This window comes from Hippopotamus amphibius, chromosome 5, assembly GCF_030028045.1.
Source record: "Hippopotamus amphibius kiboko isolate mHipAmp2 chromosome 5, mHipAmp2.hap2, whole genome shotgun sequence".
Classification (NCBI taxonomy): domain Eukaryota; kingdom Metazoa; phylum Chordata; class Mammalia; order Artiodactyla; family Hippopotamidae; genus Hippopotamus; species Hippopotamus amphibius.
The window spans coordinates 28108779-28133145 of NC_080190.1; the positions used below are offsets into that span (position 1 = coordinate 28108779).

Genomic DNA, 24367 nt, shown 5'->3' on the forward strand with positions numbered 1-24367 from the left:
GGGGTCTCTGCCTCGGTCTCCTATTTTAAAAGCTGCGTCACAAGCACGCCGAGCCCGGAGCGCTGGCGGCCCCTCGCCGCCCGCCCGCCGCGCGGCGCACGCACGTCGCCACTCGCTGCGCCCTCGCCCGGGTCACTTTGACATGGCTCTCCCCTCCCACTAGCAGGCAATTAGCATATTAATAAAGCCCGGCCCAGCCCGACTGGGGCTGGTGAGCGGGCGCCTACGAGAGAGAGAGAGGGAGAGGGAGAGCGGGAGCGGGAGCGAGAGGGAGCGCGAGAACGAGAGGGGGCGAGCGGCGGCGGCGGCGTTGGCGGCGGGAGCGCACAGACACGCACACGCGCACACACGGACACACACTCCGGGGACGCACACCCGCGCGCACACACGCAGAGACAGCTCGCCTTCCTGCCTGGCTTCCTTCCTGTCTGCTCCGCGCCTGACAGGCCCCTCACTGCAGCCGGGGGCCGCACGCACCGGGCCGAGGCCGGGCCGGGCCGGCGGCGAGGGCAGCGGGGACCGCGGACGGCGGCGGCGGCTCATGCCCGGCCTGTCCCTTCGCGGGGCGGGCACCGTGACTCGGCTGGGCCCCCAGCGGCGGGCGATGTGAAGATGTCAGTGGGCTGTGCCTGTCCTGGTGAGTGGGGCGCGCGGCCGCCCGGCCCCTCCCTCCCGAGCCCTCCCTGCAGATCCCTCACCCCTTGTTTGGTGAGAACTTGTGTGGGGGCGTCGATGGCATTGCTGTGGTCGGAGGCTTGAGGGGTGTGTGGGGCCTCAGTCGGGGTAGGGTTTTCGCCGACTGTAAATGCGCAGCAGCCCAGAGGCACGGGAACGGGGGCGCTGGGGGTAGGTTGTGTGTGTTTTTTGGTGGGGGAGGATACTTAGGGAGGGGTTTTGGAGGGGGGGGCTGAAATTCCCAGAATTCCAGGGTGCTAGCCAATCAGAAGTGAGTCTGGACTTTTGACCCCCCCCCAGGTCATCATAGAGTTGTGATTGGCTGGTTTGGGTTGCCCCCCCCTTCCTGCTGCCTATTCTCTCTTACACATTCTGTGACACCTCCCTCCAGGGTGTTTCTGAGGACCCTGGTTGGGGGGAGGGATTGATTGGGGGCCATCTTGCCCCCCTCCAAATTATCCTGCCTGTTGCCAGGGAAGGTTGGCCCTCCTGAGAGACAGGAGGTCCTCCTGGGGGGGGGGGGACACAGATAATTGGGCCCTTGGGTCTGGCATCTCTGCCTTAGTGGGAGGAGGAAAGTGGCAGCCCTAGGCAAGCTAGGAAATAGAGTGACTTGTGAGAGTTGCGTTGAGGGGAGCGATGTTTGACCCCAGTGAGAGGACTTAGGTTCAGATCCCTGCCTCCCCCAAAACACATCAGCTCTTGCCAGTGACAGCCTGGGTCTGAGTTCTTTTCCTAGGGAAGAGGAAGGCTCTACCTACTGCCTGGGGGAAGGAGAGGGCCCGTGTGCCTGGAGAGAGGAAGTCTTCAGAGGGCCTCAGAACACAGGTTATACTCATCCCAGGACTCTGGGTTCTTGAATTATCTGCAGGACCTCCTCCTGTCCCAGGCAGGAATTAGCTTTCTTTGAAAGTCAGGTATTCCTGAATTTAGCCTGCTTTGGATCCTTTGCCCCTCCGTATGCCCTGTTCTCTGGGATGCCCATAACCCACAACTGGAAACCCGCCCTCCCCCCCAAACACACAATCCCCAAGGGAAGCTGCCAGTGTGGAAGCTTCCTTGAAAACCATGTGACCCAGGCCAAAGCTGTGCTGGGCTGAGCACACACTTTAAGTGCCTGCTGAGGATGATGTTTAAGGGGCATGGGGCCCAGAGGGAAGGCTAGTAGAGCCTGAGGATCCTGGAATATCCGGGTGTGGGAACCCCTGGCTCCTGCTGCAGAGGGTAGGGGAGAGAAGGAGAGGGAAGAGCCTGCCAAGCTGGAATCCTGCCTGGCCCCATCATTCCTTCTTCTACCAGCTTGGCGGGGGTGGGGGAGTGTATTTTGTTTATAATTGTCCAATGCTGGGTACCCTGTTCAGATCCATCCATTCTCTGAGTCCATTCCATGGCCTTGTTCCTCCATGACCATACATAAGCATAGCTAAAGGGCTGAGTCTTAAATATTGATTATTAGTGTATACAGTAGAGGGCAAGAGGTGAGTACGGAAGGGTTGTCAGGCTGGAGGTGGATGGGAGGTTGGTCCTGAAGTTGAGGTAGAGTGTCTGGTCCAGTAGGAGAAGGGAGAAAGTTTCCCTCTCAGTCTCTCTGGGAACAGCATGGGGACAGAAGAGAACCTGTATGTGTGCGGGGGGACAACTTCAGTCAGTGCCCTAAAAGGTATGTTCCTTTTGTGTGTCTGGTTGGGGGAGAGGGGGCCTAAGATGGCTGAGAGTAGAGAATCTTTTTCCCGAATGTGAGGAAGTCTTATGGATTGATAGCACAGAGGATGGATGGAGGTTAGTCTTCAAGGAAAACCACTTGGAGAGGGGCATGAGAGTGGCCTGGGGGTGAAAAATGGTAGGAGTTGGGGTAAGGGAGGGCACCAGGCTTGCATGGGTGTGTGTGAGCACATGGTTGAACACAGGGACATTGTGGCAGCATGTACAGTCCAGACCCAAAGACCACCCCTCCCAACCTGAGCAGCCCTGGGGTGGGGGCCCAGGCGCCCTGGCAGGCTGCCTGCCTGCTGCCTGCCTGCCTGCCTGTCTGAGGCTCTCCTTTGTGCTCTGCTGTCTCCCGGCTCCTCCTCCCCCAGCCCGGCAGAGACAGCACATGCCCCACACATGTGACTGAGGGAAGCCAGAGCACACGCAGACCCACACACATGCACACGGGGAAGGAAACACTACGAGATATACACGCATACACACCTCCAGCTCCCACAGTGCTCCTGGGGTGTGGGGTAGCTTCTGGGGCTTTGGTCAGGAACAGGGAGAACCTCTGCTAAGGGACATCACCCTAGGCAGGGCAGGTTGCTGGGGGGCCAGGGCCTGTCTGGGGCAGCATGTGGCTCAGAAGGGTTAAGGCTGGGAGGAGTAGGGGGAGGGGAGGAGGCAGCAGTGGTGGCGGCTGGGAGCCAGGAGAGGAGGATGGCAGAGCGCCAGGCCAACGGGAGGCCGGGCACAGACAAAGGAAGGGGGGCAGGCACACTGGAGGCCTGGGTCAGGGAGCCCCAGGGGCCCGGGCAGGGGGCAGTGCTGGTACCTTATCCTGTGGGCTGGGGCAGGCTGCTGCCCTTCAGAATTCCCACCTCCAGGAGGGGTGCTCTCGCTCTTTCCTCCCTCAGCACCTTTGTCAGTCTTTGCTGCTCCCTGCCTTCTCCCCACCCCCACCCCCCCACCAATTTTAGAGCCTTCTGAGTTGCTCTCTTTAGTTAGACCTCTTCTGCCGCTGTGCAAGTGGGAGAATTAAGTCAGAACTGAGAGAGGAGCCGACTTGCTAGAGAAGGGGAACTAGAGAGGGCCTGTTTTGAATGACATGCCAGAGTCTGGATACATCTTGGTATTTAGGGGCCCTTCTCCCTGAAGTTTGAGGAGACAGATTGGGTGGGGTTCTGCATTCTGAACTGGAGGCAGAAGTCATAGCACACACCCATCTCCCCTCCCCAAGTAGACAGTCATCTGGGGCCTGGAGTGACCATTCCTTGGAGGGGGCAGGGAGTAGGAATGGCTGCAGTGCCCCAGGGCTGGGCTTGTGTGAGTGGGGTTAGAACCAAGGTTCCAGCCTCAGGCCCTCCTGTCTCACTGTAATCTGTTCAAGTTTTTACGGTAATATTTGGCCCTGGATGCTCCCTGTGAATGCGCTTTGGCAAGTTTAAAGGCACGAAACAAATGACAAGACTTGTCCTGTCAGTGGGGGAGGAATGTAGTTATCCCAGAGTTGAGCTGTAAATTTGGGAATCAAGGCAAGTGTCTCAAGTCCTGGTGGTAGGCAGTATGATGGTGGACATTCTGGCTATATAGTATAGATTTTGATATGTTTATGAAAGCCAGGGTGTATCATATGGCCAGGCCATGATGGAGAATGGTGTGCAGATTTCAGAGAGGGTGGGGTTAGTCCTTGGGTAACAAATGGTCAGGGTGTGTGTGTAGCAGTCTGTCGAAGGTTCAGGAGGTATAATGCAATTTTGGGGTGTGTCTTGGGACTGGGGCCTGGGTGTCACAGGTCCCAGTGTGTATGGAAGTCAAGGTCTGACATAGGCTGTATATGTGTGTGTGTCCTGGGTTTGGGTTTATTCAGGGCTTGAGGTATATCACAGGTTGAAGTGTGTATCAGGTACGGATTTATGTGAAAGTGAGATGTGTTATTTATGTGTGAAGGATATTCACAAAGCCAGATGCAATAGTATTATTATTGCACAGTCAACTGGTGTGTATGTCATGAGAAATCCTGTTGTGGGGCTGTGTGTGAATATGGTTGGGGTGAGTGGGAAGGGAATAGAAAGCTGAGACTCAAATTGCAAAGAAGTAGGAAGTCCTTACTACCCCCACCCCTTGTGAGTGCGTGTGTGTGTGTGTGTGTGTGTGTGTGTGTCTGTGTGTCTGTGTGTGTGTCTGTGTGTTTCTGTCCAGATGATAAGTCCTGGACCACTACCCAAGTTTTAGAAACACCCCTCTCTTGGGATACCCCCCTTACATTGGAGAACAGGTTCCTACCTGGTAACCATATACCTTTTTTTCCTGAGGTTTAGGGGGAGGACTCAACAGCAGACTAGACCCCTTCTGGGGACCCTCAGATGGGCAAGTTTGTCTTCCTTAGCTCTAATAGAGCCCTTTTCCCCTGCACCCACGTGTCTCCAGTGGTGGGGGTGGGGGGAGGGGGGCTTCCTGCCAAGGCAGATCTGAGTCTGCATTTGGAACTTAGCTAGGATGGGGGTAGGGAACCCGGAGTGTCCCCCTCCCTCCAATCCGTGTTTACAAACTGAAGTCTGAGTGTGTCTCTGTCAAAAATAACCCCCTGGAGCCTCCCCCCAGCTGCTCTGGGATTTTACCAGCCAAGGGTGGCTGCCCAGGCCAGCCTTCAACCTGAGAGAGAGATCAGTAGGGAGAGGAAGAGAGATTTGGGGATGTTTGGGAGGCCCTTAGAAGATACTGGGAGTCTCTAGAGAGGACAGTGCCTTCTTCCATTCCTGCCTGTGGCTTTGGCTCCCCAGCTCACCCTTGAGCACCCCACTTAGGGCTTGGGGGTGGCATTCCAGTTCCTGGCCCCCACAGGCCTGCGCTCCATCCAGGTCTCTCCAGACCCATTCAGTTACGTCTCCATCTCTCCATCTCGTCCCCTGTCTCCCCCAGTCTCTGTCTCTCTTTTGTTTTTCTCAGCAGTCCTCCCTGCCTGCCTCCCTCGCTCTCTCCCTCCCTCTCTCCCTCTTCCTCTTTCCTCGCAGGGAGGGGGCGGGGCCGGTGGGGGCAGCTCCACCCTCCGCCCGCCCTGGGGCCTCATTCTGAGAGAGGCTCGGAGAGAGCGAGTGGGGAGGGAGAGAAAGGGAGAAAAGGAAGGGAGCCGGCGGGTGCTGCGTGTGTCTGTGCGTGTGCAAGTGTGAGTGAGTGTGAGTGCCGGGCCCTACCTCTGCTGGTGCCCCGGCGGAGGGGCCTGCTGGCCTGGGGAGGGCGGGCGGGCTGCTTGGAGGCAGAGGCAGAGGCGGCGGCGGGGAGAGCCGAGGAGGAGGAGGAGGAGAGGAAAGAGCGGAGCAGCCATTGTTGAGGGAAACCTTGCAAACAAAGAAGGCTTCGGACTCCCCGCGGCCCCCCGCCCCCCAGGCCGGCCCCCTGGCCCCCGGTCCCCGGCCCACTGGCCATTGTAACTTTCCCCCGGGGCTGTGGCCGCCGCGGGGCGGGCCGAGGCCGTGCGTGCGAGTCTTTGTGCAGCCCGCGGAGTGGAGCTCCCCGCCAGGCCTGCCTGTCCCACTCGGGACATGAGAGGCTGAAGTTGGCCCCCCCTCAGTCCTCACCCCTGCCAGGGCCCCTCTGGGCTCCCAGCCGCTCCCCGCACCTCTCCTGGCCCCCTCAGTTCTCCCAGGTAAGTCAGTCTGGGCACCCTGCAAGCCTGTTCGGGGTGGGTGGAAGGTCCTCGGTCTGGCCCAGGCCTGGTATGCTGGCTGGGAGAGAGGTGCCCCAGCTCATAGATCCAGGGCTCTTGGGCCTGCTGACCTATGGTCAGCCCCAAAGGGAGGGGGCCTGCCCTGGGGTCAGGTCGGTTACCATGGAAATGCCCAGCTGGAGGTGTCCCCCTAGGCCACAGGATGCAGCTTCCGTTCTGAGAAAACTTTACTGGTTTGGGCTCTTCCTCTCTCCTCCCCCTTCCTAAGGGCTCCTAGGTTGCTAGAGGTGGGAGCGGGGGCTCTGCCTGACTCCAGGACTGGATGACACGTCCATCCCCTCACCCCCACCCCCCGCGTTGCTCCCTCTACCCCCACTGCTGGGGACAGGCAGCAACGGACAGATGGTCTGGGTGATGTTCCCTCCCCTTCTCTCCTCACTCCTAAGCCCTTGTGCTGGGGCTGCTGGCAGTTGCTGTGGCTCTGGAGAGAGGCTGAGTTTGTGTCCATTCACTGGACGTGTAAATAGAGGCCCCGGAGCTTTGGGCTTTAGCTCCTCAGAACTGTTACCTAGCCCCAGGCAATGCCTTTCATTTCTCTAGAGAGGAACTGAAGTTCTGAAACTTTTCTTTCAGAGTTAGAGAGGAACCCTGGTGTGTTGGCTCCCTTCTCTTCAGGATCTTGAGCTGACACATTTTGTCAAGTGGCCCTGAAACTGAGGGGCAGGGGCAGTACTGCTTTTGGGGAAAGGAGGGCCTAGGTAGGGGGTGAGGGCCAGGTCTAGTAATCTAGTCATTGGGTGCATTGCTCAGGCCTGGCTTCTGGTGGGCATTGTGAGCTTAGGCTTCCTACATGGCCTTAATTAGTCCACCTGTCTGTGAAGTGGGGGGACTTGGGGTTGGGTGGGACTATCTCTTTCCTGAGGACACAAGCTCCTCATTCAGTCCCGACTGGCATGTGGAGGCTGTGTGTTTCGTGCTGGGAGCATGTGGATATGACCTGTGAGAGCTCATGTGTGGGGTGAGGGCCTGTTGCAGGCACCCTGATCCTGCCTGGCGCTGCTGGGTTCCAGCCCTTGGTAGGCATGTTGGGGCGAGCTGAGGGTGGAAGCCTGCTAGGCAGGATGAAGCACACGTGTGTGCAGGTACACACAGACTCCGCGTCCTGGCATCTTTGGGGACCATGTAGGGTAGGCTCCTCTGGGACCCTCCTTTGGCCCATATTGTGAGGAGGGGACCCAGGGGAGAGAATTAAATGGTACATGTTGGCACAGGGTCTTCCTTTGTCTCTTCCCCCCAAAGAACAAAATAGATGTTGTATCTGAATTGGAGAGGGGGCTCAGATACAGCCAATACAGCTATCCTTCCAAATGCAGTCAGGTTTGGGGGACATGAGGAAGCAGCTGTGACTAGGACTTTGCTTCAGTTTCTCCTCCTGGTGGGGAGGGGGAAAATGGCATTGCAAGGGTACCTGGCTCATACTCAACTATGAATGTAACACTTCTTCCAGTCACATAATAGTAGAGCAGGAACTGTGTGATGCTGGGTGAGGTGGAGAGGGGACATACGAGCACATGCACAGATACACACAAGCAGAAATCCTGTCTAGTTACCACTTGCCTCCTAGACTGAGCTGCTGACACCTAGGCTCCTTCCCTGGGACTTATTATTTTCTGTTCGTAAGTAGAATGGGATCCATTGGAGGCCTGTCTACCTCCATCCTCCACTGCAAGTCTAAGGAGAGAAAAGGGGTTGAGGCTTTGGGTTTCTGGTTTGGAGACAATACTAGACCCGTGGTGGGTGTGGAGGAGGGGGCTGGGCTGATAAGGGAGTGGCCGTTGGTGGGAGAGGCAGAAGGCCCAACTGGTTATCTGGTGGGCGGCACCCAGCAGGCCCCCCCCCTTATCTTTCTATCCCCTGCCCTCCTGGGACCCTGGGGGTGGAGAAGGAGCAGGGAGTTGGCAAAATCCCCCTTCTCCCTCCCCCAGCTTAGTCTCCAGAGGGCAATAGAGGGGTAGAAGTACTATAGAGTATGGGAATCAGAAGACTAGGCTCAAGTCCTGTCTCCGCCAGTTAGTAGCTCTACTCCCTGGGCAAGTCCCTTTGAGCTTTCAGTTGCTTCATTTATAGAATGAGAATGTTGCAGTCCACCCTGCTACCTCACAAGGTTGTGGTAATGATTAAACAAAATAATGTAGATGAAAAGAGAGTTTAGAAACATCTTAGATCCTAATGTTTAGATATTTATTTATCCTGCGGTATTGACATTTCTTCCAAGTTTCAGTTCTGTCATCCGGGGCTCAGCCACACGAAGAGATGGGGTCTTGGGTATTAGGGTGGAGAACTTCTAGTTTCTTAATAAAACAAGATTGGTGCCAGATTTAGCAGCTGGGATAGGTGCTGCCAAGGGTAGTCTCCCTCCCCTGGTGCACTTGAGGGCTCCAGAAGACCCATCTCTGTGTATACAGTCGAGCAGACTTCCAGGAGCACTCCCAAGAGGGACTTGGGAGATCCCTTCTTTCTTTCCCTTCTAGGTTGTTCCTCAAAGTCATTCAAGCTGTACTCGCCGAAGGAGCCTCCGAACGGCAACGCCTTCCCCCCCTTCCATCCCGGCACCATGCTAGATCGGGATGTGGGGTGAGTTTCTTGTCCACTTCCTGTCACTTCCCCAGATGGCATCCTGCCTGAAGAGGGGAGGGAGTGACCCCCCCCCCCAATAATTCCTATCTTCCACCCACATTCTCATAACCTCTTCCCTTACACAGTCCAACTCCCATGTACCCGCCTACATACCTGGAGCCTGGGATTGGGTAAGTGGAGTCCAGTGGGGAGGTTGGTGCTTTCCATTATAGGGGTGAAGGCAGAGGTGGTGGGGAAAGGCTCTGCTCCTACTGACTTCCCTTCTTCACTTGCCCCAGGAGGCACACACCATATGGCAACCAAACTGATTACAGAATATTCGAGCTTAACAAACGGCTTCAAAACTGGACAGAGGTATAGCCAGGGGAAAGAAGCTGGGAGGGAGAGGGCCATCTGGGCACCCCCATGGCATGTCTTCTGACACACACACCCCTCTCTCTGCTTCTTAGGAGTGTGACAATCTCTGGTGGGATGCTTTCACAACTGAGTTCTTTGAGGATGATGCCATGTTAACCATCACTTTCTGCCTGGAGGATGGACCAAAGAGATACAGTGAGTGGCCTCTGGGGGTCCTGCCAGTTCTGCTGTAGGAGTGTACACCTCCTGTATCCTTCTAAGATCTGGGAGTGGGTAATTGTCCCAGGGGATCTGTCTTGGCAGGGGTGGTATCTGCCTGACCACTTCTGAGATCCTTCTGTTCTGAAGAGTTTGTCCCATGTCTACAGCCATTGGCCGGACCCTGATCCCACGCTACTTCCGCAGCATCTTTGAGGGGGGTGCTACGGAGCTCTACTATGTGCTTAAGCACCCCAAGGAGGCATTCCACAGCAACTTTGTTTCCCTCGACTGTGACCAGGGCAGCATGGTGACCCAGCATGGCAAACCTATGTTCACCCAGGTCAGCACCCAGCTGGAGGTGGATCCCTGAAGTACCTGGGTTTGATTCCCCTTCTCGCTCCCCAAAATATACTTGTTTGTTACCCAGGGAGGCATGATGGGAAGTGGAAAGATACACAGGGAGGGCAGGTATGTTGCACTTTTCAGCAGGCGTGTATTGAGTTTGTCAGTTTTCTGGGGTGCAGGGGGACACCAGTGAATAAGAGCCTGTCCTCATGGAGTTTATGGCCGATGAGTATATCACTAGCTACGTGAAGAGAGGATAAGAATCTATTAAGCATTTCTACTCTGTGTGTGTGTGTGTGTGTGTGTGTGTGTGTGTGTAAGGGCTGGTGTGGCGAGTGTATGAGGAGATGGTCCATGTCAGTTATACACTCAGATTTATGTTCAGGTGGCAGGAATGTATGCAGTGGGAGAGTCATGAGGAAACGGGAACAGGTATACTTTTGGGTATGTGGGGAGCTGAGCAGACTTGTGACAAGCTTCTTTCCAGGTGTGTGTGGAGGGCCGGTTGTACCTGGAGTTCATGTTTGACGACATGATGAGGATAAAAACGTGGCACTTCAGCATCCGGCAGCACCGAGAGCTCATCCCCCGCAGCATCCTTGCCATGCATGTGAGTTGTGGGCAGGACCTAAGACACAAGGGTGGGAGCAGGCAACGGGAAGGGTGGAACAAGGTCTGCCATTCCTGCCAGAGGCTCTAGACAGAGAGTGGAAGTTTATCCAGCTGAAAAATGGGTTTTTATATAGTAGCGCCTCTTCCCTCTCAGGGGTATTACAAGGCTCGGATGATAGGGCAGGTGAGCAGATGTAACCCAGGTGCTAGTATTCTCATCTTTCTTCTCCACTAGGCCCAGGACCCCCAAATGTTGGATCAGCTCTCCAAAAACATCACCCGGTGTGGGCTGTCCAATTCCACTCTCAACTACCTCCGAGTGAGTCTCTGATCACCCAATTTCTGCCCCATCCCATTTGGTCTCTGCTCCATGTCTGTCCCCTCAAAATTCACTAACGGGTCTCCCCCCAGCTCTGTGTGATACTCGAGCCCATGCAGGAGCTCATGTCCCGCCACAAGACCTACAGCCTCAGCCCCCGTGACTGCCTCAAGACCTGCCTCTTCCAGAAGTGGCAGCGAATGGTAGCACCCCCTGGTGAGTGCCTTGCACCTGCTCTTACCAGGATCTGATGCTGCTCCCCAAGGCTGTATCTCCGTCTCCTCACGGAGCCCTTTCCTCTCTCCTGGGTCTGCAAGATTGGGATCAGGGTAGGCTCAGGCTCCTTAGCAACCAGAATGGGGAACAAGGGGCCCAGGGCCCTACCCTACCTGAGTCTCCTTTCCCTGGCACAGCGGAGCCTGCACGGCAGCAGCCCAGCAAACGGCGGAAACGGAAGATGTCAGGGGGCAGCACCATGAGCTCGGGCGGTGGCAACACCAACAACAGCAACAGCAAGAAGAAAAGCCCAGCCAGCACCTTCGCCCTCTCCAGCCAGGTACCTGTAAGCATCTCGGCTTTCTTCTCTCTTCTGGGCTGCCCCACTGCTGGCCCCTGACCCTTGACCCTGTCCCATCCTGAGCTCACTAGCAGACGCAGAAGCAAAGACGGTTTTCCCCAGGTTACTTTGCCAGCGTGGGCTGACTCCTGTCGCTGATGAGTGTGCTTGTCAGTCACATGCCTGACTGTGATCACACAGACTCAGGTGCAGCAGCGTACGACATAAAGGGACGGACACAGCCATGGGAACGTATGGACGTAAAGGACAGACAGCTTAGGGGCACACAGACCATCAGAGACACACACTCTGTCCACTCTGACAGAGGGACACACAGACCTGAATGTGTGCAAATCTAGAATACCTACACATGCACACGCGCGTAGTTCCCCCACTGTTGTTTTTGATCTGCTCCCTCTCTCTTACATGTGGACAGAAGTTTAGGAACCCCCTAAAATTTTGGAGAGGTGACTAGGGAGCTAGAGGAGTAGATTGACTTCTCTCAGAATCCAGTGGATATGGGTTTAAGGCTCTGATGCTTTACAGTCCTTCAGTGGGAAGTACTCCAGGGGCCGAGGGTGTCAGAGGAGTTGGGGTTTAAATTGGGATCTGAGCGGGGGTGGGGGGTTGAGTTTCCTGGGTGGGTACTGGGGCTCTGGGGGTATCTGCTGCCCTGGGCTGGGCGAGCCCCTGCCCCGATTATGTTTGGGGACCTCCGCCACTCTCAGGATGTGATGGTGGTGGGGGAGCCCACCCTGATGGGCGGGGAGTTCGGGGACGAGGACGAGAGGCTCATCACCCGGCTGGAGAACACCCAGTTTGACGCGGCCAACGGCATTGACGACGAGGACAGCTTTAACAACTCCCCTGCCCTGGGCGCCAACAGCCCCTGGAACAGCAAGCCTCCATCCAGCCAAGAAAGCAAATCGGAGAACCCCACGTCACAGGCCTCCCAGTAAAGGCCTCACCACGGCCACCTAGTGCTCTGCCTGCCCGCCCAACCCTTCGAAGCCCCAGGGAGCAGAAGACAGAATGAAGAGACTGAGCATCTAAAATGGGCAGCCTCATCCACCCACTTCAGGGAGGAACTGGACTCACTGGGGGCAGGTGCCGAGATGTGCCCCCCAGTGGCCCTGGGCTGGGGCTGCAGAGCCTTTTGGGGGAAGGGGTTACTCATGTGGATGCCTGTGTGGACCCTGGGCCTCTGAGAAATGTCCTGACCACCCCCAGGGCATTTGCCTCCATCCTTACCCCAGGTTCTGGGTTCCCCCATCCTCCTGACTCCACCCCTTGAAGCCTGGGGTTGTCTATACCCACAGCCCTTAGGGACTTAAAATTATGGGGGTTGGTTGAATGCCCCTCCCCCAAGCCCTCCCCTTAGGTGGCTGGTAGTAGAGGGGTGAAGCTCTGGCTCCTCCCTTCTGCCACCTATGCCAGCTCCAAGTTTTTTAAAAAATAATATTATTAAAAATGTAAGTTTAAAAAAAAAAGTCACTCATGTCCCCCCTCTTCCCCTTATTAAAGGTCCAGCTACCTCCCTACGCCTGGCAGATGGGGAGCTTAGGGCCCATGTGGAGGTAGGGGGGTATGCGTTACCATTTTATACAGTTTGAGAGCTTCAGACCAAGGAGACACTTTGCCATCTCTCTTCCCTTTTCCTCTGGGGTGACTGGAGCTGGGGAAGGCTTGCCGTGGGGAAGGGGGCCGTTGATGGCCTCACTTTGTGACAACCCCCTGCTGTTGTCTCTGTCTCCCCATCGTCTAGGACTCTGGCCTGCCCTCCTAGTGCTTGTGACTCCTTCTGTCCCAGCCCCCAACCCCCTCCCTCCACGGTGTGTATATTCTTTACAGGTCCTCCACTAGAGCAGCTGTCTTGGATGGGGGGAGGGGGAGGCGCTCTCCCTTAGGGAGTGTGGAGGGAAGGGAGCAGCCTTGTTTGTCACTGTGTTTTTTGTTTTGTCTCAGTTGGGCAGGCGTGGGGTGGAGGAGGGGTTCACCCACTCTCCAATACTCTCTCTCCCCAACCCCTCAAACCGCATATCCAGTCCTCCCCTGCCCTTCAAGGAGGGGTAGAAGCCACTGAGGGTGTCCCAGCTCTAAGCCCGCCAGGGAGCAATAGGCTTTTGTCCTCCAGCTGAAGTAAAGGCTCTTCATCTCCCAATATCTCCTCTCTCTCCTTCTTCATAGAAGGACAGGGGAGGCAGCCAGGATCCTCAGCTCTATTTCACAATTGGACATGTGGAGGCTCCAGGCCCAGGGTGAGGCCAAGAGCAGGGTCCCATGAGTCTGGGCCCAGCTCTGTGGCTTCGCTGCCTTCTCCTGTGGCCAGTTCCAGAAGTGTTAGCACCACCTCTCTCCCCACTCTTCCTTCTGGATTCTGGAGTCCCCCACATCCTGTTTCCTCCACTCCAGCTGCCACTATTGGAAGGATATTGTGTCAGGAGCTGAGGGAAGGGGTAGGGAAGATGGATGTCCCACCCCACTGTCATGCCTTTTTTTTTTTTTTTTTTTTTTTTTTTTTTTTTTTTTTTTGGGCCATTTGAGTCATGTATGGTACCGATCAATAAAGAGACTTTTTGGTTTGAGAGTGTCTTGGTTGGTCATTGATGCCTGTAATGACTCAGTCCGAGGCAGTCTTTTTCCCCTGCTCCCCGCAGTCCCTAAGACCGTCACTGGGGCAGAGGTATGAATTAGGCTTGTGAATTCCACCTTCCTCTCATCTCACATTTCCCCTCACTCCTCTGGTATTGTGCTTCATGTGTCCCAGGCTCCCCTGTATTTCTCAAAAGTTAACTTCCCAGCCCCTCCCAGGACTGTGGTTCCTCACCGCTGTCATGGGGCTGCCAGACAGGTGGTCCTCCAGAGGCAGGGTTCCTGGGATAGACAGCCCTGGATTAGGCGCTTGGGGGAGGGGTGGACGAAGGGGTCCTTGCCTAGGAGGGGGCTTGGATTGGAGGAGCTGTGTGTGGTTATAATGCTTGGGAGACGCAGTCCTGTTTTTGTCAAGTGAGATTCCTACCCCTGCCTGGCCTCTAGTGTACCAGCCCAGCTGAGATCTGAACTAGTCTCCCTTGGTGTTAGGTTCCTGGGTGGAGAAAGAGAGTAGTGGGGTTGTCTCCTTGCTGACTTCGGGTTGGGGCGCAGAGGGATGGAGGATGCTTAAGCACTACTGCTAGGGGACAGTCTGAAGCTCTACAGAGAGCTGGTAGGAGCAATAGGGCACTTTTCAGACTCCTTTCCACGTAGGTTTTCTCCCCAGTTCTCCTCCTTTCCCACTATTATAGAAGATTGGCAAGATAGGGAGACCCTGCAGTAGGTTAGAGAGGGGTATTAGCACCTGCAAAGCCTGCTACCCAGTCTCCCTCCTTTTCTTTTTTTCTTTCTCTTGGCTGTGCCACGCAGCTTGCAGGATCTTAGTTACCTGACCAGGGGTTGAACCCAGACCGTGGCAGTGAAAGTGCCAGGGGATTCCCAGTCTCCCTCATTTTCATCCCAGACGGGAATCAGAGGCCTCAGACTGTTGCCCCACTAAGGTCTCTAGATCTGAAGTAAGGCTTCATAGACCTGCACCTCTGCCCCTACCTCCCAAGCTGGCAGAAAGAAACCAGAGGAAAGGACTGCTTGGCCCACTCCACCCCCTGTGCAGTCCATGCATTTACCTTGGCCCTGCCCTGCTGCCAGCCCAGCTCCTAGTTGCCCCAGAACCTCACAACTCTGAGGCCCGCCTTTGTACACATACATCCCACCCCTCTGCAGGCCTGATCTGACTGAAGGACATTTACCAGCCAACTGTGACCACCAACTCACCTTGGAAGTCCTAGGTAACACCTGTCTGCAGTGTGTTTGTGCCTGGTGCTAGGTATACATCTGGCCTGAGTGTGAGCTAGTGACTTCTGACCTTAGAGAGGGTTTGGACATGTCTACGTAAGGGAGTGTATACATGTATGAATAGGTATGTGGGCTTATATATGTGTTTGTTTATGATGTATGTCTTGGTGGATTCATTCATTGAGCCAACACTCATTGAGCTGTCTCCTGGTGCCAGCCCAAACTCCAGGTTGAGGAGGCAAAGGAGGCATGACCGCTGGGTGTGAGTTGGCAGCTAAAAGTACATAAATGAGGATGTGTTGTTGAATGCATGGCTTGACAGTGCAATTGTGCTGGAGTTACGGGGCTGCCAGGGCAGGCATGTCAATAGGTTTCAGCATTTGCAGGTTCACACTCTGGGTGTGTATGTTTCTAAAAGGAAGGTGGGGGTCAAGGGGAGAGGTAGATGGCTAGGCCTGGGCTCTGCCCTGTGTCGGGGAAGGGAATGGGCCAGAGAGACCGGGGAACCCGCTTTTTGAACTCAGGAAACATAGTGGCCAGCGACTTCCTCTGAAGCCCCAGATCTGGCTCCTCCCTGTTTGCCCCAGCGGCCCCTCTGGGGATGGCCCTTATTCAGGAGGAGTTGCTGGGGTGTGGGAAGTAAGAAGCCCCCCAAAGCCTCATGTCCTCTGTTTCTGGGTGCAGGTGAGGCCGGCCCAGGCCCAGCGTGATGCTGGAACACTTGTTTCAGCCGAACCGCGTATCCCAGCCGGGCCCAACTGCAGAGGCCCAGGCCCCATCCCCAGACCCCCAGCTCAGCCTGAACCCAGCTCCTTCCCCATGTTTCCTAACCCAGTCCAGTCCAGCCTGGTTTGCAGCCCCTGTCTTAGGACTGCCCGTCTAGTCCAGCCCAATCTCCAGCGCCTTTTATACCCTTAGCCCAGTCCAACCTGACCTCTAACCCCTTTCCTAGAGGTAGGAGTCCAGGGAGCCCGGCCCAGTTCCATCTGACCTCAAGCCCTTTCCCCTAAGGTGGAAAGTTTGAAGCTGCCCTCCCAGAGCCTCCCCTGATCTGTTTTTTCACAAAGTAGGGCCTCATTTTGGGGATCGGTAGAAGTAGAGGTAAGAGTACAGGATTAGGAGCTACAGCTGGGATGAAGAAGGGACGGGCAGGGAAGACTGGGAGATGAGGGGCAGGGGGTGCTGAGGATGGCCCAGGTGTGTTCTAGGCCAGGCTGAAAAGAAGGGAATGTGTAAAAAGTTGTGAGTCAGTGGCCCCCTAGTTCCAAACTGAATTTTGAAGACAAGTGGTTTTGGCCTTCACTGGACCCAGCTCTCCAGTACTCAGAATGCTTACAACTCTCTACCATGTGGCCACAGTCCCATTCTCTCAGGACCCACCTCTGAGGCTCCTTCCCACCCCACCTGGAAGCAGAACAGGAAATGAGTGGCAGACTATACACCCTGTAGTTCTTAGCCTAGGAAGTGGGGGGAGCTGAGTGGGAATGGAAGCTGACCGATCTCCAGGTTCCTACTCCACCAATTTCAGGACCCTTTTCCTGAAGTAGCTAAACCCTGGATTACTCCACTCCCTGCGGCCCCACCTCTGTGCCACCAGCTCGCCTCTCCAGGAGGAGAACCTGGAGACAGTCCCAGGAGAAAAGCCCCAGAGAGGATTGGGAAGGAAGAATCTTTTCCCCATTGCCCCCAACAAGTAAGGCTACCTGGAGGAAGTAGGCATAATTTCTTTCCCTTGCCTTTAATGGATGTCAGGTGCACAGAATTAATCATATCCTTGTTTCATGACACACTCTTTTCATTGCCTTATGCACAGGACACGTTTATTTAATTATAGTACTGTCATAAGAACTTATTACATGAAAGCTAGCACCTTGGCAATAACTGAAATCCATCCTTCTCCCAAGGTATCCCCCATTCTTTTTTCCTTTTTATAAGTTTATCTTAGCTTTATGTATTTCCTTTGTTTTGTTAGTTTTTTAGATTGTTTTAAACTTGTAGAGGAATACTGCCATATGTAGTTTTTGGCTGCTTATTATTTTTACTTACTATTGCCGACATTCACATTGCTGCAGTTCATGCATTTTGAGGGCCGTGTAGTATTCCACTGTGTGGCTATACCACAGGTCTTCATTCTCCTGTCACTGGACAGCTGGGTTGTTTCTATCATGGTTTCTGCTATCGTGAAGAGCCTTCCTATGAACATTTTAACTCCTTTCTCCTATTGTACATGTGCAGTTTTTCTTGGTTATATATTTAGGTGTGATCTCTGCAAACTCATGTTCCCACCTCTGAAGCCCAGGTTTGAGTGCTTTTACTATGGCAGAGGATTTAGGGCTAATTTGAATTAAAGTTCAAACATTTATTGGGAATTCCTTAGCGGTTCAGTGGTTAGGACTCGGCGGTTTCACTGTGAAGGGTCCAGCTTCTGTTCCTGGTTGGGGAAATTAAGATTCCACAAGCTGCACAGCGCAGCCAAAAAAAAAAAAAAAGTTCAAACACTTATTGAGTACCTGCTATACAAACTGCTCTGCCTTTCCATTCATTCAGCCAGTCAAGCTACATTTAGTGAGCATCTTCAACATGCTGGGAACTGGAGATAGAGCAGTAGACAAGAAAACATGACTTATAGAGTTGGGTGGCGAAACAGATATGAAACAAATAGTTGCATACATATGCAATTACAATTTATATATAACTGAATAGTGCAGGTTAGATATATAATAGACCTTATTTGTTTTTCTTGTCTGTACCGCGCAGCATGTGGGGATCTTAGTTCCCCGACCAGGGATCAAACCCGTGTTCTGCCCCCTGCAATGGTAGCACATAGTGTTAACCACTGGACCACCAGGGAAGTCCCAGAGGGAGACCTATAAGGGAGTAATGTATCAGCTGAGCCTTGAAGGATTAGGAGGACTTTACCAGGTGAAGAGCATGGGGAAAGGGATTTCAGGGGGAAGAAACAGGTCCTGATGCTGGGAAGTGCTTAGTGGGCTGGAAGAATAGAACACCAGCGGGTTCTGGGTGTGGTGAGCAAGGGGAAATGGTGGCAGGAGAGAGTCTGAGGCCAGGTGGGACAATGCCGTGCTGCTGATGACAGTGATGACAGCAGCAATTAACATTCATTCTGCAGGACTTCCCTACTGGTCCCATGGTTAGGAATCCATCTTCCAATGCAGGGGACACGGATGTAATCCCTGGTTGGGGATCTAAGATCCCATATGCCTCAGGGCAAGCCTGCATGCTGCAACTAAGACCCACCGCAGCCAAAAATAAATAAATATTTTGAAAAAAATTCATTCTGCACCAGAAAATTCATTTCTCACAAGGTATTGTGAGAAATCCTTTATATCAATTATCTTGTTGAAAGCTGACCACAACTCTGTTTTTTGAGTACTGTTATTATCTCCCACTAATAGGAGGAAACTCAGGGCCAGAGAGGGCAAGCAACTCACCTAAGATAGCAAGGATTTTTAATTTCATCCAAATGTAATGGACTGTCACTGCAGGGTCTAAGGAGGTCATGGTTAAGACCTGGTCCCTGCCCTCCTGAAACTCCCAAAATGGGAAAGTTGAACCTGGCCACATTTTTTTTAAATAAATTTATTTATTTATTTTATTTATTGGCTGTGTGGGGTCTTCGTTGCTGCACATAGGCTTTGTCTAGTTACGGTGAGTAGGGGCTACTCTTCGTTGTGGTACGAGGGCTCCTCATTGCCGTGGCTTCTCTCGGAACACGGGCTCCAGGCACGTGGACTTCAGTAGTTGTGGCACATGGGCTCGATAGTTGTGGCGCATGGGCTTCGTTGCTCCGAGGCATGTGGGATCTTCCTGGGGCAGGGCTCAAACCCGTGTCCCCTGCATTGGCAGGCGGATTCTTAACCACTGCGCCACCTAGGACGTCCCAAACCTGGCCACAATTTGAGTAAAAGCACACATTAGGGAGCCAGATTAGAAACCTGCGAAGTGCTTTAGACTTACAGGGAAAGAAGTTTGTTTTGACCAGAGAGATCTGGGAAGACTTCTTTTTTTGGGTAAGGTGGGGGGAGACTTCTTGCTGAAGGTGAAATTGATTGTGATTGTGGAAGGGAGGTGGACCTGTGACAGGTAATTTTGTCAACGGCCGACAGACATTCTAAGTAGAGGGATAGCTTTAGGAAAGGTACTGAAATGGGATGGTCAGGGGAAGGAATGCTGGATGCTTTGCTGGATAGGAGAGAAGGAATCAGCGAAACTGTCCTCCATAGTCTTTCTAGATTGTAGAGAGTTTCTAATGACAAGCTGAGAAGTTTATTTTCTATTTTATTTTATTTTTTTGACTGCACTGCAAAGTGAAACTTTCAGGATCTTAGTTCCCTGACTAGGGATCCAACCCCTGCCCTCTGCAGTGAAAGCTTGGAGTTTTATTCACTAAACCTCCAGGGAATTCCCAAGCTGAGACGTTTAGACTTAATTTTATAGGGAGTGGGAAGCCACCAATAGTTTTTGAACAGAGAAGTGGCCTTGTTAGATATTTTTTTAAGGTTGGTTTGGCGTGGTATATAGGACTAGAGAAGGGGGACCAAGTATGGGGCCATGAAGTCCATGCTGCTAGCAACTTAAAAAACCAAAACAGAAAGATCCTAATTTATTATAAGTTGTACAAGATTAAAGAATTAAATGTAAGCAAATAAAATTAGAAGAAAATAGGATGAAATGGTATTCATCAGCTTTCTAGAAGTATGTGTGGAAAAGATAAATTTGTAAGATTTTAAATACCATAGAAGAAATCAGAAAGGAAAAGAGTGAATAATAAAAAAGAAAAAAAAAAAAAGGAAGAGTGATCAATTTGACTACATATCGACTAAATTTATAACTTTAGTATATGTGTGTATAAGTAAAAAAGCAGATCCTGACTCCCTAACCCCTAAACCCGCCAAAAGAAAGAAAAAAAAAAAAAAAGGCAGGTGTGCTGGGAAATATATTTGCACCAAATATGATGAGTTACAATATTTTTGTACAATTAATTACTGCAAAATAGGTTTAAAAGCAGCTCCTCAATAGATAAAGGGTAAAGGACAATTTCAGAGGAGGAAGTACTAGGACTAAAACACATAGAGAGGCTTCTTCCCTGATGGTGCAGTGGTTAAGAATCCGCCTGCCAATGCAGGGGACACGGGTTCATGCCCTGGGCCAGGAAGATCCCACATGCCACGGAACAGCTAAGCCCGTGTGCCACAACTGCTGAAGCTCACATGTCTAGAGCCTGTGCTCCACAACAAGAGAAGCCACTGCACTGAGAAGCCCGTGCACCAAAACAAAGAGCAGCCCCCGCTTGCCGCAACTACGGAAAGCCTGTGCACAGCAACGAAGACCCAATGCAGCCAAAAAATAAAAATAATAAATCTTAAAAAAAAGCCTATTAAAAAAATAAAAAAATTAACTAGACAGAGAAATGTAGTAATCAAATGTATATTTAAATAAAATATGGCTCTTTTTTGTCTATTAAACTAACAGATTTTTTAGTAAATTAAAAAAGTGTATAACAGCTTTATTGAGATATAATTTACACACTATACAATTCACCCATTTAAAGTGTACAATTCAATGGCTTTTAGCATATTCCTAAGTGTTGTACAAACATCACCAAAACCTATTTTAAACATTTTCATCACTCCAAAGAGAAAACTCACACCCAATAGCAGCCATGCAGCATTTTCCCCACTATCCCAGCCCCAGACAACTACTAATCTACTTTATGTCTTTATAAATTTGCCTATTCTAGACATGTCATATAAATGGATTCATACAATATATGGTTTTTTTTGTGTAGCTTCTATCACTTAGCAGAATATTTTCAAGTTTCACCCATGTCATCGCATGTATCAGTATTTCATTTCTTTTTATTGCCAAATATAATTTCCCGTTGCGTGAATATACTATGTCTTATTTATACATTCAGCAGTTCAGGGACATTTGGGTTGTTTCTACTTTTTGTCTGCTATGAATGATGCTGGTATAAATATTTGCATACACATTTGATTAGATACATATTTTGATTTCTCTTGGGTATATACCAAGGAGTAGAATTGCTGGGTCATATGGTAATTCCATGTTTAACATTTGAGCAACTGCCAGACTGTTTTCCAAAGTGACTGCACCACTTTACAGTCCCATTAGCAGTATATGAAGGTTCTAATTTCTCTATATCCTCCCCAACACTTATCATTTTTTAAAAATTTAATTTTATTTATTGTATTTTTTTGGGTGCTTTGGGTCTTCGTTGCTGCACACAGGCTTTCTCTACTTGTGGCAAGTGGGGGCTACTCTTTGTTGTGGTAGGCGGGCTTCAGTAGTTGCAGCACTAGGGCTCAGTAGTTGTGGAGTATGAGCTTAGTTGCTCTGCGGCATGTGCGATCTTCCCGTACCAGGGACTGAACCCCTGTCCCCTGCATTCACAGGTGGATTTTTAACTACTGATCCATCAGGGAAGCCCCTCATCTGTCTTTTTTTTATCATAGCCATCCTGGAGTGTGCAAAGTGGTATCTCATCATGGTTTGTTTGTTTTTTTTTTAAATAAATTTATTTATTTATTTATTTATTTATTTATTTATTGGCTGTGTTGGGTCTTCGTTGCTGCACACAAGCTTTCTCTACTTGCTGTGAGCGAGGGCTCCTCTTCATTGTGGTGCGCAGGCTCTTCATTGTAGTGGCTTCTTCTGTGGAGCACAGGCCCTAGGCACGTGGGCTTCAGTAGTTGTGGCACATGGGCTCAATAGTTGTGGCTCACGGGCTCTAGAGCACAGGCTCAATAGTTGTGGCACACAGGCTTAGTTGCTTCCTGTCATGTGGAATCTTCCCAGAGCAGGGCTGGAACCCATGTCCCCTGCATTGGCAGGCGGATTCTTAACCACTGTACCACTTAGGAAGTCCTCATCATGGTTTTGATCTACCTTTCCCTAATGACTAATGACATCGAGCATCTTTTATTAGCCATTTGTATATCTTCTTTGGAAAAATGTCTATTCAGATCCTTTGCCCATTTTTAAATTGTCTTTTTATTGAGTCTTTTTTTTTTTGAGGTATAGTTAATGTACAATGTTGTGTTAGCTTCAAGTGTACAGCAAAGTGATTCAATTATATATATATTCTTCAGATTATTTTTATTGAGTTTTAAGTTATTTATATATTGTAGATACAGTCTTTTATCAGATATATGATTTGCAAATGTTTTCTCCCATTCCGTGGGTTGTTGTTTTGCTTTTATGAGAGTGTCTTTTGAAGCACAAAAGTTTTAAACTTTGATGAAGTCCAGATTATCTATTTTTTCTTTTGTTGCTTGTGCTTTTGGTGTGCTTGGTAAACTTTGCACTGATGTATAACATACAGAAAAGCACACATATCATAAAAATACAACTTGACAAATTTTCTCCAACTGAACACACAAACTGAACCAGCACTGAGATCAAGAAGTGGAACATTACCAGCACCCTGAAGTCTTCCTCATGACCCTTCCCAATCACCTTTCCCCTCCATGGGTAAGCACTGTCCTAATTTTACACCATGATTGATTTTCCCTGCTTTTTATTTTCATTGATCCTACCCAATGCTGGGAAGGATGTGAAGAGACTAAAATCTCATACACTTTGAGTAAACTAATCTTCCAGGAAAGCAGCTTATATTAATGTGCACAACCTTTGACCCACTAATTTCATTTCTGGGAATCACAGCATTACTTATAATATAGAAAATTTGGAAACTCCTGAAGTGATGGGTAGGAGAATGGCTTGATTGACTATGGGACATCCTGACAATGGAATGCTATAAGAGCTATAAAAATGTTTACCAAGAAGTTAAAAAAATGTGAAAAATACACTTATGATCAATGTTAACTGAAAAAGTAGGATGATAAATTATCATACAAAATGGCTGCAATTATGTAAAAGGTTTATGCCTGGGGTAAAAATATCAATACATGGGAAGAAAGTACAATGGTGGGAATGACGATTAGATTCTAGGCGGATTTTTCTTCTCTTTGCCATTTTTCAAACTTCCTTTAATATACTCATGCTACCTTTATAACAACAAATACTAACAATAAAAGAGACAGAATCCTGGTGGGAAGTAACAAAGACCTGATTTAGGGTGTTTGTGGTGGGACTGGGGAGAGAAGCAGGAGAATAAATACAATTTGGCAGTTTATTGAATATGGGGAGTGAGTTGGTGGGAAGGATGGAAGACAAGGTTTGGAGGAACTGAGAGGACGCTGGTGCCATGAAGTAAAATAAGGGCCCCTGAAGTAATCACAGCGCAGTGGTTCAGAACATGGGCTCTCGCTAGAGACACTCTTTTTTTGAATCCTGCCCCAACCACTTACAGGTGGGTAACCCTGAACAAGTTATTTAACCTCTTTGAACTTATTTCCTCATCTCTGAAATGGGGATAAAAATAGCACCTGTCTTAGAGGGTTGTTAGGAGGATGAAATGATATGGAGAGTTTAGAAAATGCCAGGCACAGAGTAAGCTTTCAGTAAAGATTAGCTATTGTGATATGCCCAGAGACCCTGGGAGATTGGTGGGGGTGGGGGTGGGGCAGGGCTCAGACTTCTCAGTCCCCAGCCACCTGTCAGACCAGAAATAGTCCCTCCATCTCCCCTCTCCCTGCCTGCTCACTGCCAGGAAGTCACCCCAGGAGATGCTCCAAAGCCCACAGGAGTGAGAATGGCTGGGACCCTGAAGTGGGTTGTGTGGGAGGATTGGTTTGGAGGAATGGGAGAGTAAGGAGCTAGGAGACTGCAAATTAAGTAGGCCAGTCTAGCAGCAAAGCAGAGAGGCTCTGGAGTATCCCCTCGGAGCCCTCCTGTTCCATGTCAGTATATCAGGATGCTTTCTGGATAGTAGAAGGAGGGGCACGGGAGAGGCTGTCTCCCTTTGTCCAGGAGGTGCTAATTGCATCCATTCTGTCTCATCATTGCCTCCTCTCCCATTTAGACCTGGGAGACTTGGGAGAGCGTAAAAAGCAAGGACAGCCAGTGGGACATCTACATTAAGATAAGGGGAGCTCCATTTGCAAGTTTAGCCTCCAGAGGCCATCGTGCCACCACCCCTCCCTGCCGTGCACACACAGGAGGTAGGACGTGTGAGCAGCTACCTGGATGTCTGGCTGAAGCTTAAGACCACGTTTTCTCCAGTCTCCCTCCCAGGTCTTGAAATATGAGGCTGGCTACGTAACTGTACCTGGTGCTTGCCTTCATCTTTGGTCTGGTGCTCTTCCTGTCTGGCTTCATCCTGTACAGCTGCCTTTGTGAGTTCTGCAGGGCAATTTCATTCCATCTGTCCAGTTCCCAGACACCTATCTGCCTGATTGTCTCTGGGTGTGACCACACTCCTCTTGTGTGTTGCCCTTCCCCTACCCAGTGCCCACCCCTCATGTCTGAAAGCTAGTCCCTCAGGCCAGGAGCCACCTCTCATCTCCTCAGGAAGAGCCCATCCTAACCTGTA

At 51.3% G+C, this 24367-nt stretch overlaps 1 protein-coding gene across 11 annotated transcripts; it reads left to right on the top strand.

Moving 5' to 3' along the window:
- Window positions 1-214: 214 nt before the first annotated feature.
- LDB1 (LIM domain binding 1) lies at window positions 215-13801 on the top strand. 11 transcript variants are annotated; one of them, XM_057735129.1, is made up of 13 exons: window positions 472-637; window positions 8566-8668; window positions 8797-8841; window positions 8950-9025; window positions 9121-9223; window positions 9397-9569; window positions 10062-10184; window positions 10422-10505; window positions 10598-10721; window positions 10919-11067; window positions 12586-12638; window positions 12827-12893; window positions 13249-13787. In XM_057735129.1, exons 1-13 carry the CDS (start codon window positions 613-615, stop codon window positions 13321-13323), a joined length of 1200 nt encoding a protein of 399 aa, XP_057591112.1. In that variant the 5' UTR covers window positions 472-612; the 3' UTR covers window positions 13324-13787. The 11 variants fall into 11 exon arrangements, 10 of the variants coding, with proteins under 10 accessions (XP_057591117.1, XP_057591118.1, XP_057591112.1 ...); XR_009053735.1 differs by having other exon boundaries at window positions 11790-12893; window positions 13249-13330; XM_057735137.1 differs by lacking the exon at window positions 12586-12638 and having other exon boundaries at window positions 13249-13801.
- The last annotated feature ends 10566 nt before the right edge of the window (window positions 13802-24367 follow it).

Excerpts from the sequence above, each read along its gene's own strand:
- LDB1 (XM_057735134.1), top strand. The coding sequence starts at position 613 with ATGTCAGTGGGCTGTGCCTGTCCTG. Across the intron at positions 9,570-10,061 it reads GCAAACCTATGTTCACCCAG|GTGTGTGTGGAGGGCCGGTT; the intron begins GTCAGCACCCAG and ends GCTTCTTTCCAG. Across the intron at positions 10,722-10,918 it reads GCGAATGGTAGCACCCCCTG|CGGAGCCTGCACGGCAGCAG; the intron begins GTGAGTGCCTTG and ends TCCCTGGCACAG.